Source organism: Dermacentor silvarum, chromosome 2 (genome assembly GCF_013339745.2).
Source record: "Dermacentor silvarum isolate Dsil-2018 chromosome 2, BIME_Dsil_1.4, whole genome shotgun sequence".
NCBI lineage: Eukaryota > Metazoa > Arthropoda > Arachnida > Ixodida > Ixodidae > Dermacentor > Dermacentor silvarum.
The window spans coordinates 87,113,224-87,137,554 of NC_051155.1; the positions used below are offsets into that span (position 1 = coordinate 87,113,224).

Below are 24,331 nucleotides of genomic sequence, written 5' to 3' on the forward strand. Positions count from 1 at the left end.
TGGGTCCATGGCAGATAGGCGCTGGTTGGTAAACTCTGGTATATTCCATTTTCTTAGAGTTATAGTATGGGCAAGACTGCTGACGTGCCGCGCTGCATCCGTTCTTGACAACACAATTCCTATTGAATTTGCTAAGAATAACAACAGCTTCGCTCGAAATTGCGTTGTTATTCCGGAATGTCGCCCCTGTGTGCTGCTGCTGTTACTTTTTTCTTGTGATGAATATGGGCCCAGGTCTGTCGGCACTTTGAAACAGCAAAACCGCTAGATCACAGGGGTAATGGGCTTTTTTTTTCAGGCAAGATATGCTGCTTCTTGCCGTTCTTCAACTCAAACTGTCTTTAGAGCGCGGTTCTTAGGCCTCCGTCCCTGCTCGGTGTCCCCCGTAACCGACCGAACGAGCGCAGCGAATGATGAATGAATGAACGCGGTAGCGCAGCGGGAGAATAAAGCCGGCGAAAGCTAAGAGAACGCGAGGAGGAAAGCGGAGGAGGAGAGCATGGCGAAACGGTGAGGAGGAAAGTGGCCGGTATTTTGTAGCGATCCCTTTCCGGTAATAATGCCTTATCGCGCTTATCGCGCTTTGTCAGTGGTCAGAGCGACGGTCCGCTCGCGTTATCAACGGGATCAGCCGGCCGTGACCGATGGATGATAAGAATAAGTCATAAGGCATCGCTACAAAATCGCGGCCCAGGCATGCGGCGAGCGCTGCGGAAACAAAGCGGTGGCGTGGGCTTCAGACCTACTGCGCATGCGCTACTTCGCCTGCGCTGCCGCCGCTAGAGAAGGCGCTCCGCGCGCGCCATGCGTTCCGGTCTTCACGCTTTCTTTCTGAACAATGAGTGACGCAACCGGCGGAAACTGGAAATGCTTCGTCTGCCGCTGCTGCTGAACGAGCGGCCCGAGCAGAGGCTCAGGTCCGCCGATACGACCCTGTCGCTCAGAATCGAAATCTTTGCCACAATATATCGCGAATTTAAAACACCGAAACAGCTACGCTCAAAATTCGAAGTATGGAGTATCGTAACCGCCGAGGAATCTTTTTGCAGAAAATTAGTCAAAGGAAAATGAGAATTATTCTAGCGACAACTGCCAGGTTTGGAGTAAAAATGAGGCACTGAATATGAACGACTGCCTCACATGGTTGGTTCCTTTCACGTGTATCACTCACAAACATTTTTGCAAACATCTAAATTGCAAGAATGCGAAATTTGGCGACCGACCTCTGTTTACCTTATTTGGAAAGAACATGTTATCAGACAGCTTATTTCGTAGATGTTTTGGTTCTAGGTTTAGCGAACCGTGCTGCAGAAGTGTCAAAACAGCCTTAAGGGGGCCGCGGGCTGCAACACCAGTCCAGAAAATGTTGCTGATGATAATGATGATGATGGCCAGCTCTTGGCACCCTTCAGGAGGTGGCCATCACCATCAGGAGGTGGTCATGTGAGCAATTGCCATGCTGTTCCGTCTGGCGTTCCCGTCCCTTTTTCTCATTTGATACACTGTGATATGCCTATAATTATACAGGCGCCCATTTCGCAGGTTTTTATGCAGGTGTCCATTTCGAACCCCCCTATGTACGTTCAAAGATGTCACAAAGCTATTACGCGTTCTGCTATCTTCGTTTTGTTTTCAATCCAGTTGCTCATGCATGAGCAACGTGTTACCGTCTGTGGGCCCATTTAGCAAGCAGCTGTGACTGCGCGGCTTCGTTGGAACAGAAACGGAACTTGTTGGGTCTGGTCTGCGTCGCCCGCCCATGGAAGGTATGCATTGGTAATTTTTCCCAGTTTGCAGCAAAAAGTCGATTTCTACCAAGTCTACTAGCTGTTTTGATGGTACTGGATCTGTAGCTCTTTGATCAAAAAGAATTTGTCGTTTGCATGGTTACTTGGACACCGGGGAAAATGTAATCATGGTAGCGCATTTGCCCTTCATGATACTACGTTTTATGCTCTCATGCTCGTGCGACGCCTTTGGTCTACAATGAAAGCTGTCGAAGAGAACATTTTCTTGTATCAAGGGTTTTCTACAACGTGAACGGTATAGCGTAAAACTTTCCCAATCTGTTTTATTCCAAGTCGGCCATAAAGCCCTCCGTGATAGGTCAAAACGGCTCCAGGTGCATATGGGCATGACGGCCGCCCATATACGCAGACCTGGAGTCGTTTTGAGCCATCACGGAGGGCTAATGGCCGATTTGGAATAAAAACGGATTGGAATAGGCTTACGTTATACTGGCTCATGTTTGCTTTGAATGCGCTTTCCCCACGTCATGTTTAGTTTATTCGTCCCGTTTGTAACCGATGACAACTATGCACACTTTAGGTCAGTCAACACGAGTCATCGAGAAAGCTCCGAGTGAATAACTAGTGGGCAGCCGCAGGAAGGGATATAAATTATAGGTCAGTCAGACGGACCTTGACGGGACCTGCCGTGGTGGCTTAGCGGCTATGGTGTTGTGCTGCTAAGCGCGAGGTCGCGGGTTTGAATCCCGGCCGCGGCTGCCGCATTTCGATGGGGGGCGAATTGCAAAGACGCCCTCGGTCCATGCATTGGGAGAGATCCTCCCAATGTACGGAGCATTCGTTAACGATCCTCAGGGGGTCAAAATTAAACCCACATTCTGTCACTACGGCGTGCATAGTAATCAAAATCGTGGTTTTGGCACGTAAAACTCCAGCATTCAATTCAATTCGGGCCTTGAAGTAGCTCAACCAGTCTTTGTTAGGGAGGAAATGAAAGGTGCACATCACAAATAATTAGGTGCCATTTTATTCAGAATAATAAGAGTTGAGAGTATACTGTTGGTAGAAATACGCTTTTTTCGCAACAGTCATTTGGTACCAAAGTAATTTCTCAGTGGTATTCTATATCTGGGTTAACAGGACATACTAGTATCTAGGAAACTTGAAAAATACCTCCAAGAAAACTTCAGTAGGACATAGTTGACATGGTTACGACAGCGTTTTTCCGGCTGCTACGCCGTACTTTTGGCTTACCAGCTTAGAATTTGTTTCACGATATTGTTGTATGGGCGACTCATCGCAGTTTCAGAAGATTAACGCAAGTTGCGCTGCATTTTGGGCGAAAGTTGTGCCCTATAAAGAGGTTGTACTAGGGTATGTAACGCGACAACAAAGCTATAGCTGATGAACGAGTGTGTCTGACGTTCACGTAGGCGAGCTTGAGCGCCATAAAATATCAGGGCTATCGGTGTAAAGTGGATATCAAAATTGTTGTGTTACCATCATTATACGGCCCGTATCAGAAGACCCAAACGAGGTCTTGCTTTTCTTCATCGTGCATTTTCATAGCTGTCACTGCGGGACAGACGGATTGAACAGCGCGAAGTTTTACGAAACATGAGCTGAAATATTTCAATCTGTGAAAACTTGACCGCACGGAACCGACAGCTGGTGCGCCGCTAGAGGGAATAGGCGCGTGCAAATGAATATCGCTTCGCGTGGTATGCGAATGAGAAAATTCTTGTTCGAAAATAAAAGAATGAATCTGTGGTTATTATTGGCTGCGCAAGGCTGACCTGGTTAAACTGTGCTGAAGTTGAATTGTATTGCTAACTCATTTCTTGATCCGTGTTGTTTTTCATGGACCGAGTAAATTTATCTGACTTAGACACAATCATTCGAAGCCACGGTTTGAATCGCTGTAGTTGCATAGATTTTAACTTTAGATCTGACATAAACAAGAAAGACGAACTTGGCTGCTTCCTTTTTTTTACGAGAATAGAATGCCCACTTAATGTTATCAAGTTTTCGGAACCAGGTTTGTTTCGGAAGACGATGTGTATAATTTTCCTGGTTACAGGTGTTTTTGCATGAACCGCCGTGATCAACGTGGCGGAGGTGTCTCAATGCTTGTTAAAATTTATTTAACTCTGAGTTTCTCTCTGAATTCTGTTGCGCCAATCAGCACCATAAAACTGTTGTTATTAAATTCAGCAATCATACTTTCTGTGTTTGCTACCGGCCGCCATCGGGAAATTATTTGCTGCTTTTACCGCATTTTGATTCACTGTTAGAGCTCGTTTAACATCAAAAATTCGCAAATAGTTCTTGGAGTTGAGTTAAGAATAAATACAATTGCTTATAATAACATGAAACTAGAATTGGAACCTGTTAAATATCCATCTCTGTCAAAACGTTATTACGTCGCCTACGCGAGTTAAGGCAACATGTGAGACTGCATTTCATTTGTTCATAACTGTGACATGTCTTCTGTAAGATCTGGAGTTTTAGTAGACGCAAATAATGATCACTTACCTATGTCATATTCATTGCCACTGCTGTTGAAAAACAAGACAACCGCCCCAAGGGTTTAATTATCGGCTCATAAATACTAGTACGTTGTTTGCCTTCCGAGATTGGCTTGCCAGTGTTTATTGGGATGTTGTGTATAAAAAAAAACGCAGATGAGGCTTATGACAATTTCATGCAAACATTTGGGGGTATATACTCTGCATTTTTTTCCGGGGAAAACATTCAGACCACCCAAAATTTCGCAAGCCATGGAGAGATATGCACCTGTTTAAGCTAATAAATAAAAGAGACATGTTGTGCAGTTCATTCATGCAAAGTAAATCGCCGGAATCATTGGAAGTATTTAAGGAATGCAGAAACTACGTCACGAAACGGATAAGGGTTGCTGAGAAGCATTATCACTTTAATTTCTTCAACTCATCCACCGGACGGCCTGGTAAAATTTGGAGGACACTCGCTTCGATAACTGTCGCCACGCTAAAAAAAAAAAACGACTGCACTTCTAAAAGAAGGCATTGAACTCAAAGGGTTTGATCTTGCAAACGCTTGCAGCAAATGGTTTCTGTCCCGTGGTCAGGCATCAGATAATATGGACCTCTCGTATATGAACTCACCTAATAGTCAGCCAATATTCCTAAGCCACGTTATAAAGCAGGATATTTTTTTTTCATTTTTGTCCTTAAGAAACAGTAGAGTTACTGATGCATTAGTATTCAAATAGCGCCGGTAAAACTGGTTATTGACACAATTGCATCTTGTTTAGAGTACATTTTTATTATCTGTTTATCTTCAGGTGTTTTCCCGCTTCGCATGCGGTCGGCAAATGTCACAGTAATATTAAAAGAAAAGACAATAAGAATGATCGTTCAAACTACCGCTCTGCATCAGTGCTGCCCGTTTTTTCAAAAAGCTTAGAGAAGGTAATTTTAACCGGGCTTTGCTGATTTACTGATCAGTTTAATATCATAAGTCCTGCACAATTTGGTTTTCTTAAAGATAGGTCGACTGAATTAGCCCTGCTGACCCCCCCCCCCCCCCCAAAAAAAAAAAGATATATGACAAAAACTGCAGGAAAAGAAAATGGTGCTTGGATTTTTTCCTGATTTTTCCAAGGCCTTCGACCTGATCAGTCACAAGTTTACTTTAAAAACTCGATCGTTACGGCATACGAGGTACAGCTCATTCTCTGATTACGTCCTACCTTCAACAGAGGTCTCAGTTTGTGGATACAGCCAGGGACTATTCTGAGTTGAAACCTGTAAAAACAGGCGCCCCGCAGAGGAGCATACTGAGTCCGTATCTTTTCATATTATACAGAAATGAAGTAATCAATGTCGGTGTGTCTGCAAAGTGCGTAATTTACGCAGATGACATCAGCTTGTTATTTGATGGTGATTAGGGTTCTGAAATGTCAAATCGAGCCAATGAAACGCTTGCCAACATGCACACGTTGGCGACAAAAATTATTATAAGAATAATGTAGAAAACAGAAAGACAGTGCTGTTTCACCCACCTAACCAGTAGTTTCAACTATCTCTTATTAATTAAAACAATATTGAAATATAAATGGTACCGTCTTTATAAATACCTTCATTTCTTCGAAACAAGACCTTGGGGTTGCCAAGTAAATCACTTAATAAATTGCCTAGAGCAATAGGTACTATGCGTTGCCATTGCAATTAATTTTCTACAACGGTTAATATGATTTTATATAATTCAATGTTTTTGCTTTAGTTCAGCACGTAATTCTTGTCCGGGGAACGACTTCGGCGTAGAACATGGACAAACTGACAGTATTGCAAAAAATTAATGAATAATACGCCTTGTCTCCCAGGGACCATATCTCTGCGCCGGCCAAGTGACGTGTTTTAAGTATAATGCCGTTAATGGGACGTGTTTTAGAAGTTCAAGTTCGTTGTTGTCAACGTAAACTACATATCACTGTCTGCATTCTCTACAGTTCATCAATTTGGTCGCGTCCTGGCTCTAACACTACCGCTGATTCGAACTTTCTTCAGATGCTCTGTGAAGAACCCATCAGCAGCAACCTGTTGCGTTATGTCAGTAATAAAATTAAAAAGAAAAATTTCCACTGTAGTGCGTGACTTTCATATATGCCGTTGACATTCTTTCGCACACTCCTAACACAGCTTCAACAAAAAGCCTTCCCGACAGTGGGGAGTGTGAGCAGGCGAAGACGACGGAGGACCTTTGTCTGTCCGGAACTCACATTCCTGCAAATGTGAGGCGCTACTTTGAGATGGGAGCGGGCCGAGGCCAAACAGTTCGTGAAAACGAGCTGGCATTCCAAAGGTGAGTTTACCGGTGACCACCTAGAAGATCTATTTTCGTTTAAAATGAAATGTGCATTAAAGTAAAGTATCTGAAGTCATAAATGTGCGCTACAGGCTTACTATCCAGATACCTTCTTGAAAATCTTCGGCTTCTACCTGTTCGCGCTAACTTCATCACCGTTGATGCGTCAGCCGTCGCTACCCCCCTCGCTATATTCAGTGCGAAGCACTTTAGGGGACCCGGGCTGTCGGCGTCAGTCACGTGATCACGCTCAAAAACAAGCGCTCAAAACAGGGTAAAAACAGGTGCAGAAATGATCAAAACTGGTTGAAAATAAACTAACATGATTCAGAACAATTGAAAAGATACGAATAATCAAGCATTAAGCGCATTAATCAACATAAATTTGCTAAGATTTCCTCTATCATCAGCAAAGCTTTGGGTCCATGTGCGTGGCGGTTTCCCACCAGTTGTGCCTTAGCACCGGAGTCAAAATGGATGATGGATCGCAGACCACGAGATAAACACAAGATAAAACAAGGTAAACACAAGGAAAACACAAAGAAAACACCGGCGAGTCACTGCTCCGCACTTCCCCAGCTTTCACGTTGAGTGGAACTGCATTACCACCGATTTTACCATTGCATTTTTTCTTCCGTTTCTAATTTTCTGGCTAGTCACTGGGAACGAAAATTTCAGTGCAAAAACTGTTAAGGAGGCTGTTAGACGAGCGGTGTTCCTATATTTATTGCGCAATCTCCGGAACAGGCTTGCTACCGACAGTACGTGCGGGAACCAGGAATCTAACGGTACAATAAACAATAAAACCACCAGTGTCAATCACGAACTGATTTGTAACAAGTATAAGATGGTGTGAGACCTGCGCAAGTAAACCAGAGCAACAATGCATCAGCCGGAATGAGGCGGGATTAATCACCCTGCAGCAGGATCAATAGTTACGTTACTCTTCACTTAACGTATATAATTCATTGTAGTGCGAACACAGCGACCGACAATTCAGAACGTTCGAATGTGTGCGCTTAGAGCTGGCATTCCAAAGGTGAGTTTACCGGTGACCACCAAGAAGATTAATTTTCGTTTAAAATGAAATGTGCATTCAACTAAAGTATCTGAAGTCATAAATGTGCGCTACAGGCTTACTATCCAGATACCTTCTTGCAAATCTTCGGCTTCTACCTGTTCGCGCTAACTTCATCACCGGAATCTAACGGCACAATAAACAATTTGAAAATCCGGATCCAACTAAAGGACCAGCTACATTTCTTAGTTTACACGGAATGCGCATTGAATGCCTTTATGGGCCAAAATAGCGGAGGACGTCACCCTTGGCTGTGGTAGTTTGAGCACGGCGACAATAACATCTGTTTAACGGTGCCAGCATTTACTCTGAAACCTCCAATGAACGCCAAGCCTCATGCATCCAGCATTGCAGATGATTGTTGTTGCTGCGCCGTGAAGAAGGATATCAGGGGCGTAGCCAGGGAGGGAGAGGCATACCGGTTACATGCTTTATTATTGCGATTTTTCATTCTGACATCAAAGCGATTTACAAGATGCTTGAAACTTTTAATTGTGAATGAAATGTAATAATAATAAAGTAGTAATAACAGGTATTGAAATTATGCAAATGTCATGTTATTCTCAAAGCATTGTTGTTAGCATTGTTGCTCAACGCGTACCTGTTCGCACGAACGTTTTTGTTTGGCCTACTGTGATATCGCTTCTTATTCTGTTTGTTCATATGTAACATTCGATTTTCGCTTTCATCGCTTAGTTCTATAATTCACCAGGAATGATGAAATAATATGTACCATGGTGACAGTACGGGATATGTCACGCGTCATCATTTCAATTACAAGCTGCGAAATATAAAACACCAAGGTTTAGGCTGCCACGAAACCATAGCAAAGTACCATCGGTACCATCGTCGAAGGTGCGGCTATGTTAGCCTGAAATAGCAAAAAAGAACACAAATTCCCTCCCATATTTAAGCGCACATGCTGCTCTGCTGAACGAGCTCTTCATATCCGTGTCACATCTGCAGCTGCAGCGAGCGAGTGACCATCTGCATCAATACGTGCCCGTTTGGAGCTAGCGGCGGTTGCGAAATAGACCTGGTCGGCCGAGCCAGGGGTCGAATTCACAATGCTTTTCGTTGTTAAGTGTTCTTTTCCATTGGCTGGACGCTTTATGCTAATATGTCCACGTCAGAGCTGGCTCGAATTCGCCCTTACGAACAATTCTAGGAAATAGCTTTTCGTGAATACGGGCCCAGGTGTATAAGCACATTTTATCGTATTGTTTTCGGTGGGATCTCTACATGATCAGGGCTGTGTTCTCAAGCTGCATGACCAGGATAAGTGTGTTCTCAATCAAATGAGAACACACTTATTAGATATAATATGGATGGTAGAGAAAGTTCTATATAAATGCACATGTGCTGTAATGGCGGGTGATGCTAGACGTGACCATGTTCTATAAAACAGGAATTCGCCGCGAGACTCGATCTTTAGAATTTTCTGGTGCATTAAACTGGTTCAATGTCTGTTTATTTATGGGAGCGAACTGTTCATAAAAATTCAGTGACAATTACGACACTCCCTAATGCGAAATTTGAGCGCAGCTCTATACGTGAATTCAGTTCGCGATATATTGGATGGCACAGACAGTCTGTCTCGTGCGGCACGTTGTAAACGGAGCGAAGTGTGGCGCGACCGCCTCGCAAATCGCGAGATCGCGAGGGGCAGCGCATGTGTGACGCCTGGGCGCGATTCACAGCAGCCGCCGCAGAGAGACCTCCGCTCATGCAGCGCTTTGTTTCCATATATTGTGTCTGTGGACGCGCTCGCCGTATGCCTTGTCGATGGCGTCATCGGTAAACAGACGAAATGTGCTACTCTGGCGTCATATCGTAGCCACCGTCGCCGCAGAAGATGTCTTGCGCGGCACTACGCCTTTCTTCTCCCGTTTTCGCTTTTCGTTATACCCTACGCTTTCCGCCTCGTGCTTCTTCGCTATCGCCGTCTTTCATCCCCAGATGCGCTCCACGTTCGGTCTTTCATCGTTTGCTGTGCTCGTTCGCTCGGTTACGATGGACCCCGATGGACGGCGACGCTCACCGCAAGACCGGGTGCCTAGGAACTGCGCTCTAGATGTGGCGCAATTTTCAGAAAGCCATCATGTTATGCTTCTGACTTGTTTTCGCATAAATAACTGTTCACTGTTCAGAGTCCGTGGCACTAAGCCGAACACTCTAGCTGGAGTTCCTGCTAATGCATGCCAGTTTCTGCGTATATAAAAAGATTGCAAAGCACTAGAATTCTATAATCAGAGGCGTAGGCAAGACTGGCAAAGAGATATTGTCGAATACATGTTTGACAATTGCAGTATGTTCCAGAAAATGCGCATCAAATTCCCAAAATAAAAACGTGGGCAGCTTGCACTAGGGGTGCAAGGCCGGAGTAAACAGCGGAGCTGGTAGCGACCTAGCTTTTCTTCCAGGTTTTACTAGGCTTGGGTAGCTTGTGCAAGGAAATGCTAAGTGCTGCTAGGCACGGTATTACGAATCTGCTCGCCGCCGACTCGCAGATTCTCGCTTGACCGCGCGACGCGCTTTAAGAAGAGCGGCTTCTTCGGGTGTTCGGATCTTCTTTGGTCGTCCCATGTCAAGGGTACATGTACTCTCCACAGAGTCAATGAGAGTTCTGCCGCTGTTGCGGCGGCTCCGAGATTTATCTCCCCGCTGACATCACGGCCAAGCTGCGCATCCACACTTGGCGAGGCGTAGCTGGTCAAAACCTGCCGAGCCGCCGCCAGAGGCGCCGGCTGCAGTCACGGACACCACGCGTGTTTGTCGCGAACGCGGGGTCACGGGGAAACAAGGGTGGCGTCGGCAGCAGCTCTGCGCGTTGCCTCGTTGGTGCTTCTTCAATGTCTTTCTCTCTCTCGCTCTCATGTTCTCTTTCCCTCTTCCGAGTATTGCGCGTGCCGTGTGCACACTATCCTTCTCTCTGCTTGACATGGGACATTAGTCCCATGTCAAAGCAACATGTGCACAGCACGGAGAGGAGGCGAAGCACACGCCGCTCCGCGAGGTGGTTGCTTGGTGTCACAGACCCCGTGAACGAGGTGCCAACGGGGGTCAAATTCCAAAGCCGACTTATCAGCTTCCGAAAACAACCCCACGAAAGCAAGGACAATTAGTAAGCGTCACTCTGGTGCGCCAGCTATCGCCGGTTGCAGTCTGGAGCCGAGAGTTGCCAAACACAACAAAATATATTTTTCAGACAAAGCAGTTATAAACACACGTGCACACTTCGGCTAGACACATAACAATAAAATTCAGATGGGTATTAACAAAACAATGAAAAATAATTAACGACAAACACTAGAGTCCAACACGTAAAGTACAGAATGAATGGCAACACAAAGTGTCCAATCGTATTCACCCTTGCTGGTCTTGAGCCGGACGATCTCGGCGTAGCTCGAGGCAAATCTGGAAGAAGGAAATTCTTCAGGAAATGCAGACGCTCGATGAACTCGTCGACTAGCTTGCCGGGGAATCCCCTTCTTCTGCAGACGGTCAGTCTTCACGTCACATCTCTTCACCGGCGCGGTTTGATCCCCCTTCCGATCCCCACACGGAGCTTTTATTGCATTCGCCGGTGGTTCTGGAACCTTCGGTCGGAGTTGTGATCCCGTAGCGATCTTCTAGTCATTTCTCGCGTCTTCGACCGCGGCCGTCGGAGCGTGGACGAGGAGGGTGGTGAGTCATCTGTAGCCGCACACTCACGCTGTAGTACTCCCTCTCTCAACTCGCCGGCTGAGAGGGTGTTTCGGCACGCGCACGCTCTCTCTCTCGTTACCGTCGCCGTTCGCGTACCTTGTCGTAGCTTCTAGACTCCATTGATCGCGTCGGCTGTCTGTGGCGTATGCGCTCTCTCCCTCTGTCCAAGCTGCCGCGGGGTTATCTTGTTCATTGCGGGCTTGAGCGACGCGCGGCGCGCGCTTAGAGTATGCTGTCTTTTGTGACACTAGGCAGCCCATGTGACTCATCAATCAGCGATGTTCTGCGGCTCGCGGCACAACTGACGGCCGGCTTAAACAGCTCCGCTGTTAATAGGAATGCTGCGATAAACGATCGTTTTCCTCGGAATTGCTCTTACTACAGAAGCAGACCGGATAAAATGACTCGAGGTAGTAGCTAGAAATTTAATTGTGCAAATTAGACTGATGAATGTTAGAATGATTACCGTCCCTCAGGGGAGGCTACTAAGGGTGTAACAGGAGCGCGTTTCGGAAGTTTTGTTTCAGTTTTCTGGGTTCCTGCTGGTATTAGCAGAGTCAACTTCTTGCAGCTCTGGAACAAGGTATGCACTTTGGGAATTATGAGCTTCAGCAATTTCATTTGGATCAATAGTCGGACTATTTATGTTGACAAGTTATGTAGCCTACTTTTCAAAACTACCTTGAGGATTGCTATTGCAAATCATTTTAACAAGTTTATGCGTCTGTAGAGAACGCAGCGACTAGGAAATTGTTTGATAAACGTGTCTTCCCTTCCTTCCAAGAATTTCGACGGTGTTTTTAAGAACACTTTGTGTTACCTCGGTTCCTTCTTTTCAAAAGCTGGAGGTGCTGAGGGTCAGGGAAGCATGAGTATGCGGGCCAATGCACAAAAGCGAGATGGCTCCATGACACTGGAAGCATCGCTATGAAAGAAATGTAAACAGCTGCATTCTGGTTTTTCACAGCTACAAAATGTCGCAATTTCGCCCAAAAGACGAAGCATCGATTGCGATAACAAATTAGTGGACAGTTATACGAAGTAAGCATAGTAGATTTAAAAATTATAGCGCTTTACGTGCCAAAACCACGATCTGATTATGAGGGACGCCGTAGTGGGGGACTCCAGAAATGTGGACCACCTGGGGTTCTTTAACGTGCACCAAAATTTAAGTACACGAGTGTTTTCGCATTTCGCCCCCATGAAAATGCGGCCGCCCTGGCCGGGATGCGATCCCGCGACCAAGCATATTAGTTTTATCGGCCGTATAAACTAGTAAACATATGCATACAAACTAAGTTAACAAACCCGTGATACACGCGCACAAGCAAACATGAACGCATCTCACTCGATGACCGCGGATAGTCGCTGTCAAAACGCTGGCGTGAGCAAGCGCCGTTGAGCAGCGAGCGAAGTGACCTTCGTGCTGCCGCTCGCATCAACGCGAACTAAGCCGCGAAAACAAAGCGCCGGGTGGATTATGTCCCCGCCGCAGGTGGCTTTCAAGATAACAGCGGGCCGGGTGAGTGCGCGCGGCGTAGAACGCGCTCCCCCCATCCTCCCCCGGTAGCCTTGCGGAGCCTTTAGGCGCCGGGAGGCGCGCGCAGCCGCTGAGAAGAGAATGCCCCCCCCCCCCCCCCCCTCCGCCTCCCTACGGAGTGTGGCGCGCTCGTTTACCGCTTCCCTCCCTTGCGTGCGCGAGATTGAGCCGCGATCGCTGGTGCACCCTCGCACGCTTTCCCTCGCACATGCAGCATACGGCGTGCGGCGACGATTTTGTCGCCCGTGGACTTTATATGGAACCTCACAGTGACGGCGACGCTGACGGAAGAAATGCGCCTGGAGTGTCCATATAATTGCTATCACAATAAAACAGGAATAATGAGGCAGAAACACGGAATGCTCTGTTATATGCACTTACAAAGCGCGGTTTGCAGGTGCACAGGGTGTCATCGATGCATCGTACTGGTGCAACACTACGCATTTCGTCTGTTTCAGAACGATACATGTTACATGCCGTGAAGCACTAGCTAAACAAAGCATATAAAAGCGCGCGCAAAATGAAGTCGACCTGGAGAAGCAGACCGCACTTAATAACTAGTCTTTAGCACATTATAACCATGACCCATTTGTCACAATACGGAATGCTTGGAATGTATGACTTGTTGGTATTTATCTGCCTCATCCTAAAACTATTTTACATTAAGGTATTGCGTGCTTCGGATGGTATTAGAGCCTCGGGTTCAAGCACATTTATACGAGGAACTTCACATACACATATTTAGAACTAACGCACATATGGTAAATGCACATTAGAATATAAGCAACATGATTTTGAAAAAATTCATTAAAAAATTTCGCAGTTTCGCCCGAAAGGCAAAGCATCGATTGCGATAGCAAATTAGTAGAGAGCTATTCGGAGTAGGGATAGTAGTTTTATGGTGTGCATAAACGTGGACACATTGCATGGCTTACTAACTGAAATAACAATCGTGGTGTCAGCGCGCACAAGCAAACATGAATAGATCCCACTGAATGACCGCAGACAACGACTGTCAAAACGCTGGCAGCAAGCGCAGCCAGCCGCTGCAGCGGGCGAAGAATCGTGCGGTCTATCGCTTCAACGGAAACTGAGCGGAGAATGCACACCGCATAGAAAGGTCAGAGCCGTGTGGAGATAAGAGACGGTGCGGGAGACCGGCACCGCAAGGCAAAGGGCAGAGAAGAAGTTGTTGGCAGAGGAGAAGCTGCGCCCCCCCCCTCCCCCCCTCTTCCCGTTTCTTGCTTACGCGTGGGAGATTGAGTGGCAAGATACGCCTTTGGTGCCGGAGCACAGCGCCGCCCCGCCTCCCTCCCTGCCATACCCCCTCGGTTTTTCGCGCGACGATCGCGTTTGCTTTCCACTGTGCGTTCGCTCTCCATGATAGCGCGCGGGGGAGTTCGCCCTCCGTGATAGCGTGCGTCCTCCGCGCGCTTTCGCTCGCGCATACTGCGCGCGGCGACGATTTTATCGCCCTTGGAATCTATACGGAACCTCACGGCGACGACGACGGCGACGGCAGAAATCCGGTTGAAGTGTCCATATAATTGCTATCGCAATAAAACACATTATTCTTCACTATGTTAGCCCAGACGCTGTTTGTAGGATTTTCCTTGGTAATAAACGCGTAGGCTAAAACAAATAAAGGAAGCTGATAATGCGCGAGGACAATTACTCAGTAATGTATTATACATTTTCTATGGAAATTGCAGAAAATCTTTCATTTCTCTACATAAGAGACATCTTGCGACACTTTTCCCCATGCAGAAATACCGTGTAGTACCGGTCACGAAGCCGGAAGTGAACTGAAGAAGGCTTGTGCAGATTCGCACTCATCATTTCTATATGTAGATACAGAAGCAAATACTGTGAATCTTTCAAACCTCCTTGTTCTACTGTCATTGTTTGCCTTTTTACGGATGTTTGCACGAGTAGCTTCAGGTTGTATAATTTTCACAAACGCGCGTTCGCTCCACATTATGTTATATTGCAATCGTCGTCTTCATCCGCAGCTGGCTTGTTGGCGGCCCTCGGTTTGCACTCGTGCTCGTCTTCGGTACGCGCTCGTGCCACCGCTTCCGCGTTCGTCGTCGTTGTCTGCTTGCACAGCTGGCTGCGTTGCCGCTAACCATTCTAGCGTAGTATTTCCCTTCTCTTCTGTAGTCGTAATGGGCAGGTCACAATTAGGGGGTATGAGCCATTGCTTAAGGGGTATGAGCCATTCATTGTCTGACGCAACGGACAGATTTAATTTTGAAGCAATTTTATGGAAATCCATCCAGAATGAACCCGCCCGGGAAAGGGCTCATCGTCGATGTGGCGAGTTTAGCGTGAGGGCTTCCGAAGCCCTGGCGAAATGTCAGCGAAGACCCGCGGACCCCGAATTGAGGGAGCGCGGTCTTGAGGCCAAACGTCAGCGAAGAGCCGGTGACCCCGATTTGCGGGAGCACAATGTTGCGGTAAAACGTCAGCGTCGTCTTGCCCTCCAGGAACCCGACAACGGTGGTTCACGCCTCGGCAACGCTAGCGCCAACTTCCCCGGTGCGATGGCCAGGTTTCAACGCGAGTTTCTCAACCGGAACTTCGGAGCCAGCTGCAGTTCGTGTGACCGGTTATGGTTCGAGCACAACGTGGTACTCGTCAGTGCAATTCGTTCGTAAGAACACCGAAGAAATCCACGACAAGCTTCGCTCACCCCAATTTCCTCGATAGGGGAGGGGCTACTGATTTGTTTTACCTAGATGACTGGGCCTGGATGACTGCAAATATTGACACCATAATAAGCAAATGAAAGACGGGGTGATCATCTTTTAGGTGTTCCGGAATTTTTAAGAATTGCTTGTGGCAGACAGAATAATTCTTGTTCTTGAGCAGGACTAAACGAAGAGGCAGGCATTACTAGCACGGGAAATCAAAACACATATTGAAATAATGAACAAGAATTCACTTACTCACTTATTAATAATTACTTTACGGCACATACTGCAATTTAAGAATTCTAGCCGGTGAATGTTCAAGACGTGTCCATTTGAATTGAATCTCCAGGATGACACCAGTTTTGAGATATTTCCCAAAGTGTGGGGCGAAATACATGGGCGTTCCAGTTACTTTTGTGCTTCAGTGCATAAAAGAACGTTTTGTTACACAAGTTAGTGAAACAACAGTGCATCTTCATGGTGAGTTTGGCGGTGCATATCTCCAAACTGGTGTCATTCTGGAAATTTATTCCAAGTGGATACGCCTTGCAAGATCACCGGCTACAGTTCGTAAATTGCCGAATGTGCCGGCCGTAAAGTAAATAATTAGGAATTTATTAGTGCATTTTATTAGTTAAATATGTGATTAGATTTCTCTTGCAAGTACTTCTATGAATAATCCAGCACATTAAGGACTAGAATTACCCGCCGCGGTGGCTCAGTCAGCTAAGGCGTTGCGCTGCTGAACACGAGATCGCGTGATCGAATCCCGGCCGCGGCAGCCGCATTTCGATGGAGGGGAAATGCAAAAACGCCCGTGTGCTTGCGTTGTGGGGCACGTTAAAGAACCCCAGGTGGTCAAAATTAATCCGGAGCCCTCTACAGCGGCGCGCCTCATAATCAGAACTGGTTTGGGCGCGCAAAACCCCAGAAAGAAGGAATATAATTATGTTATGTGCAACAGACGTTTTTTAAAAATTCCGCAAACCTTATAATCATCACCCCATATATCTGCATTGTTTAACATTATCAATAAATAAAGCACGACCAAAGGTAATGGAGAGCTGCAAGACTCCAGGAAATGGTGCCGCTCTCAGGAAATCGATCACGCTAATCCAGCAATAAACTTAGCCAAAGGCATAAATGCGTGTATGCAAAGTAAGCAAAGGCCTAAAGGCCAAATTACGCGCGAAAGCTCGCACCCACGCGCCTTGAGTTTGGCGCGCTTCGCGAGGAATGGCGGTTTGAACCTCAAGACATGCGACAGCACACGCCCACCTGGCTCATTGTTTGCACGTTGGCAGACATCGTTTCGTATTTTTGTGAGGCAGCCAGAGCACCGAAATTTGTCCGAAGATATTTGTGCCCGCGCGGTGCTTCGACGCGTACGATCTGTCCTGCACCATCGGCGCATGCGTAAGGCGCGTGGGCGCGAGCTTTCACGTGCCGGCAAGCGTACGTGTATTCTGGCCTTAAGGTGAATAGAGGCATTACTAAAAAAAAAGATGGTTCTTACACTCTTGTTAATGATATGCTGAAAACCAAATAGCATTATTATTTGTTTATTTGGAGGATATTTTTAGAACAAATGTGGTGGTATGTGAAATTCAGCTTCGTCGTTTGTTTTGTTACGAGTATCCTAAATTGGCTGTGTACAGAATTGACTACGGTGCGCATGAATACACGGAAAAGATGTTAACTGTTTTGGCTGATCAATAAAACTTCTTCGCCATGAACAAGTGATGTCGAGTTTGCTAAGCTGTCGGAACTTTCGAAAAGAAAGGTTTGATAACGCAATTTTTTTGAATGCAGGCTTTTTGTTCACACAACGGATATATTGAGAGTACCGTTAATCTTTCCGAATTTAACTTAACAGCTAGAAATATCATGGTAAATATGGTGAAAATGAGAATAAAATCAAGAACATAGGTGAATTTTCACTTTAGGTAATTAAGCGGTAAAAACTTATTTAATTCTATACAGCGACGTATCTTTTAGGTGTCTCGAGCTCTGCAGTACCGTCCGCTACCATTTCCGCTGCTCAGTGTTCATTTAACGGTTGGCATCATACGCTGCATATTTTTTCGTTACTTATTGTCACTATTATTTTTGCTTCATAACAATGAATGAATAGTTGAACCACCGACAAGCTTGTATTCATGTCGTTCTGCTCTGCTCCAGGTGGCGCTTCCTGCCCAGAGTGCTGAGGTCTGTGTCGCAGAGGCGTTTGGAGACGAGTCTGCTGGGACAGTCGGTGTCCATGCCGGTGTGCATTGCTCCAACAGCCCTGCACAAACTGGTGAACGCGGAAGGCGAGCTGGCCACTGCCAAAGGTGATCACTCCGTTTCTGTGCAAAGCACGTACGGTAGCGCGAACAGTGTCCTCAACGCCTGAGTGATTCTCAGTAGATTATATAGTGTATAGGAGGCATTGCCACTGAAAAGGAGGTTGTGACATTTTCAGATAAATATCCAATACGATTGTGCTCTAAGCCTTGAAGCAGTGAAGATCAAGTGCACGGTGTGTCCTTCCTGGGCGCGACAAGCGTACGACCGTACTTGAAGAATTATTGTAGAGAAGATACAGACAGAAATGATGGTAAAGACGGCTGGAATGTTAACCAGGACTAGCGCCAGCTGGTTATCCATCATGGACAATAGCACCAGGGGATACGATCGAGAAAAAGAAAGACGAGGAACACGAAAGGTGTAGAGCGAGCATTCATTGAAATGTCAACAACGAAGGTATCTCAAAGGCTAACAAATATGCTCAAGAATCCCAGAATAGTAGAGAGGGAAATGTAGCTCTCAGTGTGTCAGCGTTCATTGTTATCATTGCCAAATTATGCTCTGACAGCGGAGGAGTGTCTACGCTCTGAAGCATCTGCAGAACCGTTGCCTTTGCATGCTATAATGTATACAAATATGGCGATTGAATGTGCGACGTTCATATCGTTGCCGTAAATATCTTAAAGCATGGCTATCGGGCATCAGTCATGGCTGCAACTTGAAATCAACAATGTTAATATGTCACATGTAAGAGGTCGCCTGTGGCGAGAAAATGAAGAGGAGCACGCGATGCCCGGTGTTCGGAAAGGCACGAGCTCTCGAGACGCGTGAGCCGAGGCATAATCGAGGGATGAACGGCGCTGTCCGTTGATTCTCGACGTGGCTCCGGGCCAGAAAGGTCGCATCTCCAGCTACGCTCTGGCGATGGGAGACATGGGGGTCTGGCCGAGTCCGTGACGTTGGCCGTCCAAGGTGTGGCCGTCGACCTCGGCAAGTTCGAGCGAGGCTCCTGGACTTGCTGCAGCCTCTCACGGCAGGACCAGGCACCCCAGAGAGGATCCCCCTTCCGCGGCAGACCGGCACGTTAGATTCTCCACCGGACGCCACGTCGGCACTCACGAAGAGGTTGCGACGCATCCCGACGCTAGGCCTATCCAGGTGAGCCTAAGCAACGCCGAGCGCCATCGCTGACGAGCTGACGAGCTCATCGCCGATGAGGCAACGAGCTCACCGCCGACAAAGGAGACAACGCGAGGCGTCGGCACCTACGGCACTCTCAACGCTTCGGACGAGCCCGACACGTGTGCGACAAGAACTTCAAGACGACGATCCGTAAGAGTCGATCACGTTTTTTTTTTACGACGCAGTTAGGCCGGGGCCAAGGTGGCCAGACTTTGGTGAGCAAAAGCTAAGACTGACCGAGAGACTTTAAGGCGGAGCGAGGCTCCGGAAATGAGATAGTTGTTTTCTAGTAGTGTTGTATTTAGTTAGAGATTAGGTTTGTCTATTAAGTAAGCTTTTTCGTTGAGTTATGTCTAGTTTCGCGTGCCTTTAGTTTTGACTTTCGGTTTTAGTGTTGTGTGCCGCGTGCGTTCACCGTCCCTGTACATATTAAATCCTCGTTTGCTGTGCCGCCGGTCGTGTCTCTCCTCCATCGAGAGTAGCGCATGCACGCAACTCTCCGCACTCCCAAGTAAAGGTGACAAAATATTGGCGAGCCTGCCAGGATTGATACGGCCCAGTCACCGATACTCGGGAGTTGTAAAGATGGAGAGGGAACGTTTGGCGGCGGTAGCTAAGGATTTAAATATGTCGAAGGAGGAGACGATGGCGTTTTTTGAATACACGGAACAAGAGAAGGAAAAACAGCAGAAAAGCGAAAAAGAAATTTTGGAACTTAAGTTAAAACAAGCGGAGATGGGCGCGGGCTCTCTTGACGGCGCGAGTTCGCCCGGGTCGGCGCCATCCAACTCTACTTCGCCCAGAGCAAAGCAGATTTGCCCCAGGAAGTTAATGTCTCCATTTGATGAGCGTAAAGACGATTTAGATGCGTATTTGCATCTCTTTGAGAGAATAGCGGTCGGGCAAGGCTGGGCAAGGAATGAGTGGGCTAGCGCCTTAAGCCTGTGTCTAATTGGTGAGGCTTTAAGTGTGTTTGGACGGATGCCCGCCGAAGAGAGTTTAGACTACGACAAGGTGAAAAACACTTTATTGCAAAGATTCCGGCTAACCGCTGAGGGTTTCCGCGAAAAGTTCAGGTCATGCAAGCCGGAAGACGCGGAAACTGGAAAACAGTTTGCATGTAGATTGACAAACTACTTTGAAAGATGGATGGAGTTGTCAGAGGCCAACAAGACATATGAAGGGGTGCGAGACAAGGTCGTAGGAGAGAAATTTCTCGCCAGGTGCAGCGACAGTCTGGCGATATTCCTCAAGGAGAGGAAATTAAAACAGTAGAGGAAATGGCGGCGCATTCAGATCAGTTCGTAGAGGCGCAGGGACTAAGGAATTTAGGAAAGAGTGGCAAAGACGCGCCGATGGCAGCAGTAGGGGAGACGAGGAATCGAGGGTCCGATGAACAGGCAAGGGACGCCCCAAAGATGTTTCCTTTGTAACCGGCTGGGACAATTAGCAATGAACTGTCGGGTGAAGGATAGTCGACGTGGTCCACCAGTGGTTTGCCAGCTATGTCAAAAGAGAGGTCATGGGGCGCATGAATGCAGATCAGGATACGTGGACAAAGCTGCATGTATGATGAAAGGTAAAGAGGATGGGCCGAGAGAAAAGAACATGCCCGTGGTAGAGGGAGAAGTTCAAGGACGCAGGGCCACGGTATTGAGAGACACGGGAGCGAACACAGTTTTGGTCAGGGAGAATCTGGTACCATCCGAGAACATGACCGGCTATTTCAAACCAGTCATTTTGGCGGACAGGTCTGTCAAGTATTTGCCAGAGGCACAAATTCAAGTTTCAACACCATTTTTTACGGGAATTGTCACAGCTAGGTGTGTAAAAGATCCTTTGTTTCACTTGATTTTGGGAAATGTACCAGGGGTGAGAAGGGCCGAAGACCCAGACCCTAACTGGAGGAGGACAGAAGCTTTAGAGAAGAGGGAAAAAAACCCAGAAGCGCTAGAAGACGAGACACCTGAAGTAGAGGTAGCGGCGGAAGTGCAAACGCGAGCCAGGAGTAAGAGTACTAAACCCTTAAATCTATTACCGGTCACGAACATTAAGGGGTTGAGCATAACGGCAGCTGAATTCAAGGAATTACAGGAGAAATACGAGTCGTTGCAGAAGTGCGTACAGAAGATAGGAGAAGTAGTACGAAGGGAAAGAAGTCGAAACCTGGTGGAGATTTTCAAGAAGAACGATTTATTGTACCGTAAGTGTGTGTTCAACTCGGGAAGAGAGGTGCAGCAGTTGATGGTCCCGAAAGAACTGAGAGAGATAGTACTGAAGTTAGGGCACGATAATGCAATGGCAGGTCACCAGGGAATAAAATACAGTTTCGAAAAAATAACAGAAGATTTCTTTTGGATCGGGGTACAGAGCGATGTGAGGAGATACGTCAGGTCATGCGATGTTTGTCAGAAGTCTACGGCTAAGGGCAAAAACGAGAGGAAGATTATTGTTTGCATGATTGCTGAAGGGCAGGACGCAGACATACTAGATAGTGCCCATGATGACGTAAAGGAGCTCACGATTGGAGAGCCCTTGATTCAGGTTAACCGGGATAAGAGTATGGACGACGTCCCGATGGAGGTTTGTGTACCCGAAGAGCGGAAAAGAGCGCAGAAAGTAATTGCAACTCGGAAAGATAGGAAATCGATAAGAGACGTTGAGTCCAGGGAGTACCAGGCGCTAGAAATGATGGGATATTTGGACTCTGAGAAAAAGGACGAAGGAGATATATATCCGAATGACCCTAGACGTGTAACGCATAAGCGTAGAAAGAAGATTCACAAGAGATAGAAAAATAGGGCAGACACAATGGTCAGAATCAAAAGGAAAAACATTTAGGAATGGCATGCGGAAGACTGCGGGATTCAGGAATGTGTAGACAGAGGAAAACACTGTAACAGTACCTACGCATATATAGGGCATGTGGAGTATGGTAAAATATGTCTAGGCCCAAAGTTTGTTCGTGAGAGAGTGTTTCAGAACATTAACTAGTGAACGTTGCGAAGAGTTGAATGAAGTGCATTAGGTGGTGAAAAGTGCTTAAAGTGAACTCTTAAACGTGGTGAACAGTGCAGCTGGTGAATTGTGCGTCACAGTGCGGTGTTGTGTAGTGCATCAAGTCTTCACATGAACCAGCACCAATGTCACTACGAGAAGTCAGTCACCACCTGAAGGCCAACAGTGAGCAGTTTTTTGAGAAAAAACTCTTGAAGAGGGGGCCTATGTCACATGTAAGAGGTCGCCTGTGGCGCGAAAAAGAAGAGGAGCACGCGATGTCCGGTGTTCGGAACGGCACGTGCTCTCGAGACGCGTGAGCCGAGGCATAATCGAGGGATGCACGGCGCTGTCCGTTGATTCTCGACGTGGCTCCGGGCCAGGAAGGTCGCATCTCCAGCTACGCTCTGGCGACGGGAGACTTGGGGGTCTGGCCGAGTCCGTGACGTTGGCCGTCCAAGGTGAGGCCGTCGACCTCGGCAAGTTCGATCGAGGCTCCTGGACTGGCTGCAGCCTCTCACGGCAGGACCGGGCACCCCTGAGAGCATCCCCCTTCCGCGGCAGACCGGCACGTTCGATTCTCCACGGGACGCCACGTCGGCACTCACGAAGAGGTTGCGACGCATCCCGACGCTAGGCCTATCCAGGTGGGCCTAAGCAACGCCGAGCGCCATCGCTGACGAGCTGACGAGCTCATCGCCGACGAGCCAGCGAGCTCATCGCCGACAAAGGAGACAACGCGAGGCGTCGGCAACTACGGCACTCTCAACGCTTCGGACGAGCCCGACACGTGTGCGACAAGAACTTCAAGACGACGATCCGTAAGGACGATCACGTTTTGTTTACGACGCAGTTAGGCCGGGGCCAAGGTGGCCAGACTTTGGTGAGCAAAAGCTAAGACTGACCGAGAGACTTTAAGGCGGAGCGAGGCTCCGGAAATGAGATAGTTGTTTTCTAGTAGTGTTGTATTTAGTTAGAGATTTGGTTTGTATATTAAGTAAGCTTTTTCGTTGAGTTATGTCTAGTTTCGCGTGCCTTTAGTTTTGACTTTCGGTTTTAGTGTTGTGTGCCGCGTGCGTTCACCGTCCCTGTACATATTAAATCCTCGTTTGCTGTGCCGCCGGTCGTGTCTCTCCTCCATCGAGAGTAGCGCATGCACGCAACTCTCCGCACTCCCAAGTAAAGGTGACAAAATACGACCTAAGCAATCGACAGGATATCATCAAGCATTTTTTTTTCACTTATGTTGCCACGTAAGCTCAGCATATGAAATAAAATAAAAGCATGCTGGCCCGTCTTATGCAGATATTGCAGCAGGGACTTATAGAATGTGTTGTCCGTAAACAATTGTTTGCAGTCCTCAACTTGGTCACCTTTCAATTTCACACTTCTAATTACACTTTCACGAATTGTCTTTGTCCAAAGTACATGGATGCTACTCGCATCGGGCATTCACTTCTTGGTAGCTTAGGTGAAAGACGCTGTAAGTAATGGCACTGCCACCGAGGAGTACGCTGTATAAGGATGTTTATTGGACGGCACTTGAAGCAGCGCAATGGCGAAAGTCCAAAAAGCGCAGCACGGACTCTCAGCACGAGCGGCGCTCGAGAGCCGAAGAAAATGACTCACTAGATGGTACTGGAGATAGAGACCCACTTCAAGGCGCTGGAGCGGACCACCCACTCCAGAGTTCCAACGCTTCACTACAATTACCCCGGGTGTGAAAAGGGAGCCGCCCGGCGACTTAACAGAATGTCACCATGAGTGGGTAATGGTATATCTTGAGGCGCTCCACATTGACGATGTCGCGCCCTCGACGACGCATGTCCGAAGATGGTTCAACGGGTTCGATGGGGTAATTTACTGGGGACGTGCGTTCGACGACACGGTAGGAGCCTTCGTATTTGGGCAGTAGTTTCGAAGAGAGTCCAGTTGCGGTGGTAGGGACTGAGAGCCAGACGAGCGCCCCAGGGAAAAAAAATCACAGCATATCCACGGGGTGAATGATGATGAGTGGGCGAAGCTCCGGAGGGAATCATCGGATCTCCCGCTGAAGGGGACGCTAGCACAAACGCGTTAGAAACGTGCAGTACTCTCTAGTAAGGGGGAGCGGCCACAGCGTCTTACGCAGCCATTTACACATGCCGGAACGTGCACCGCGTTTGCCGATGCCATCACATGACTGCTGAGAGAGTATACCCCCGTATTCATAAACACTCCTCGACTTGAACTTGACTTGCCACCG

The 24,331-nt window shown here is 47.4% G+C and overlaps 1 protein-coding gene across 1 annotated transcript in view; it reads left to right on the forward strand.

The window, feature by feature from the left end:
• The first annotated feature begins 1,661 nt into the window (after positions 1-1,661).
• Positions 1,662-24,331, forward strand: part of LOC119440202 (2-Hydroxyacid oxidase 1) — a 76,108-nt gene continuing 53,438 nt past the window's right edge. Inside the window, exons 1-3 of the mRNA XM_049661442.1 lie at positions 1,662-1,766; positions 6,431-6,593; positions 17,800-17,951. Coding sequence (XP_049517399.1) covers positions 1,760-1,766; positions 6,431-6,593; positions 17,800-17,951 — 322 coding nt within the window. The 5' untranslated portion in view covers positions 1,662-1,759. The remainder of the gene's footprint in view (positions 1,767-6,430; positions 6,594-17,799; positions 17,952-24,331) is intronic.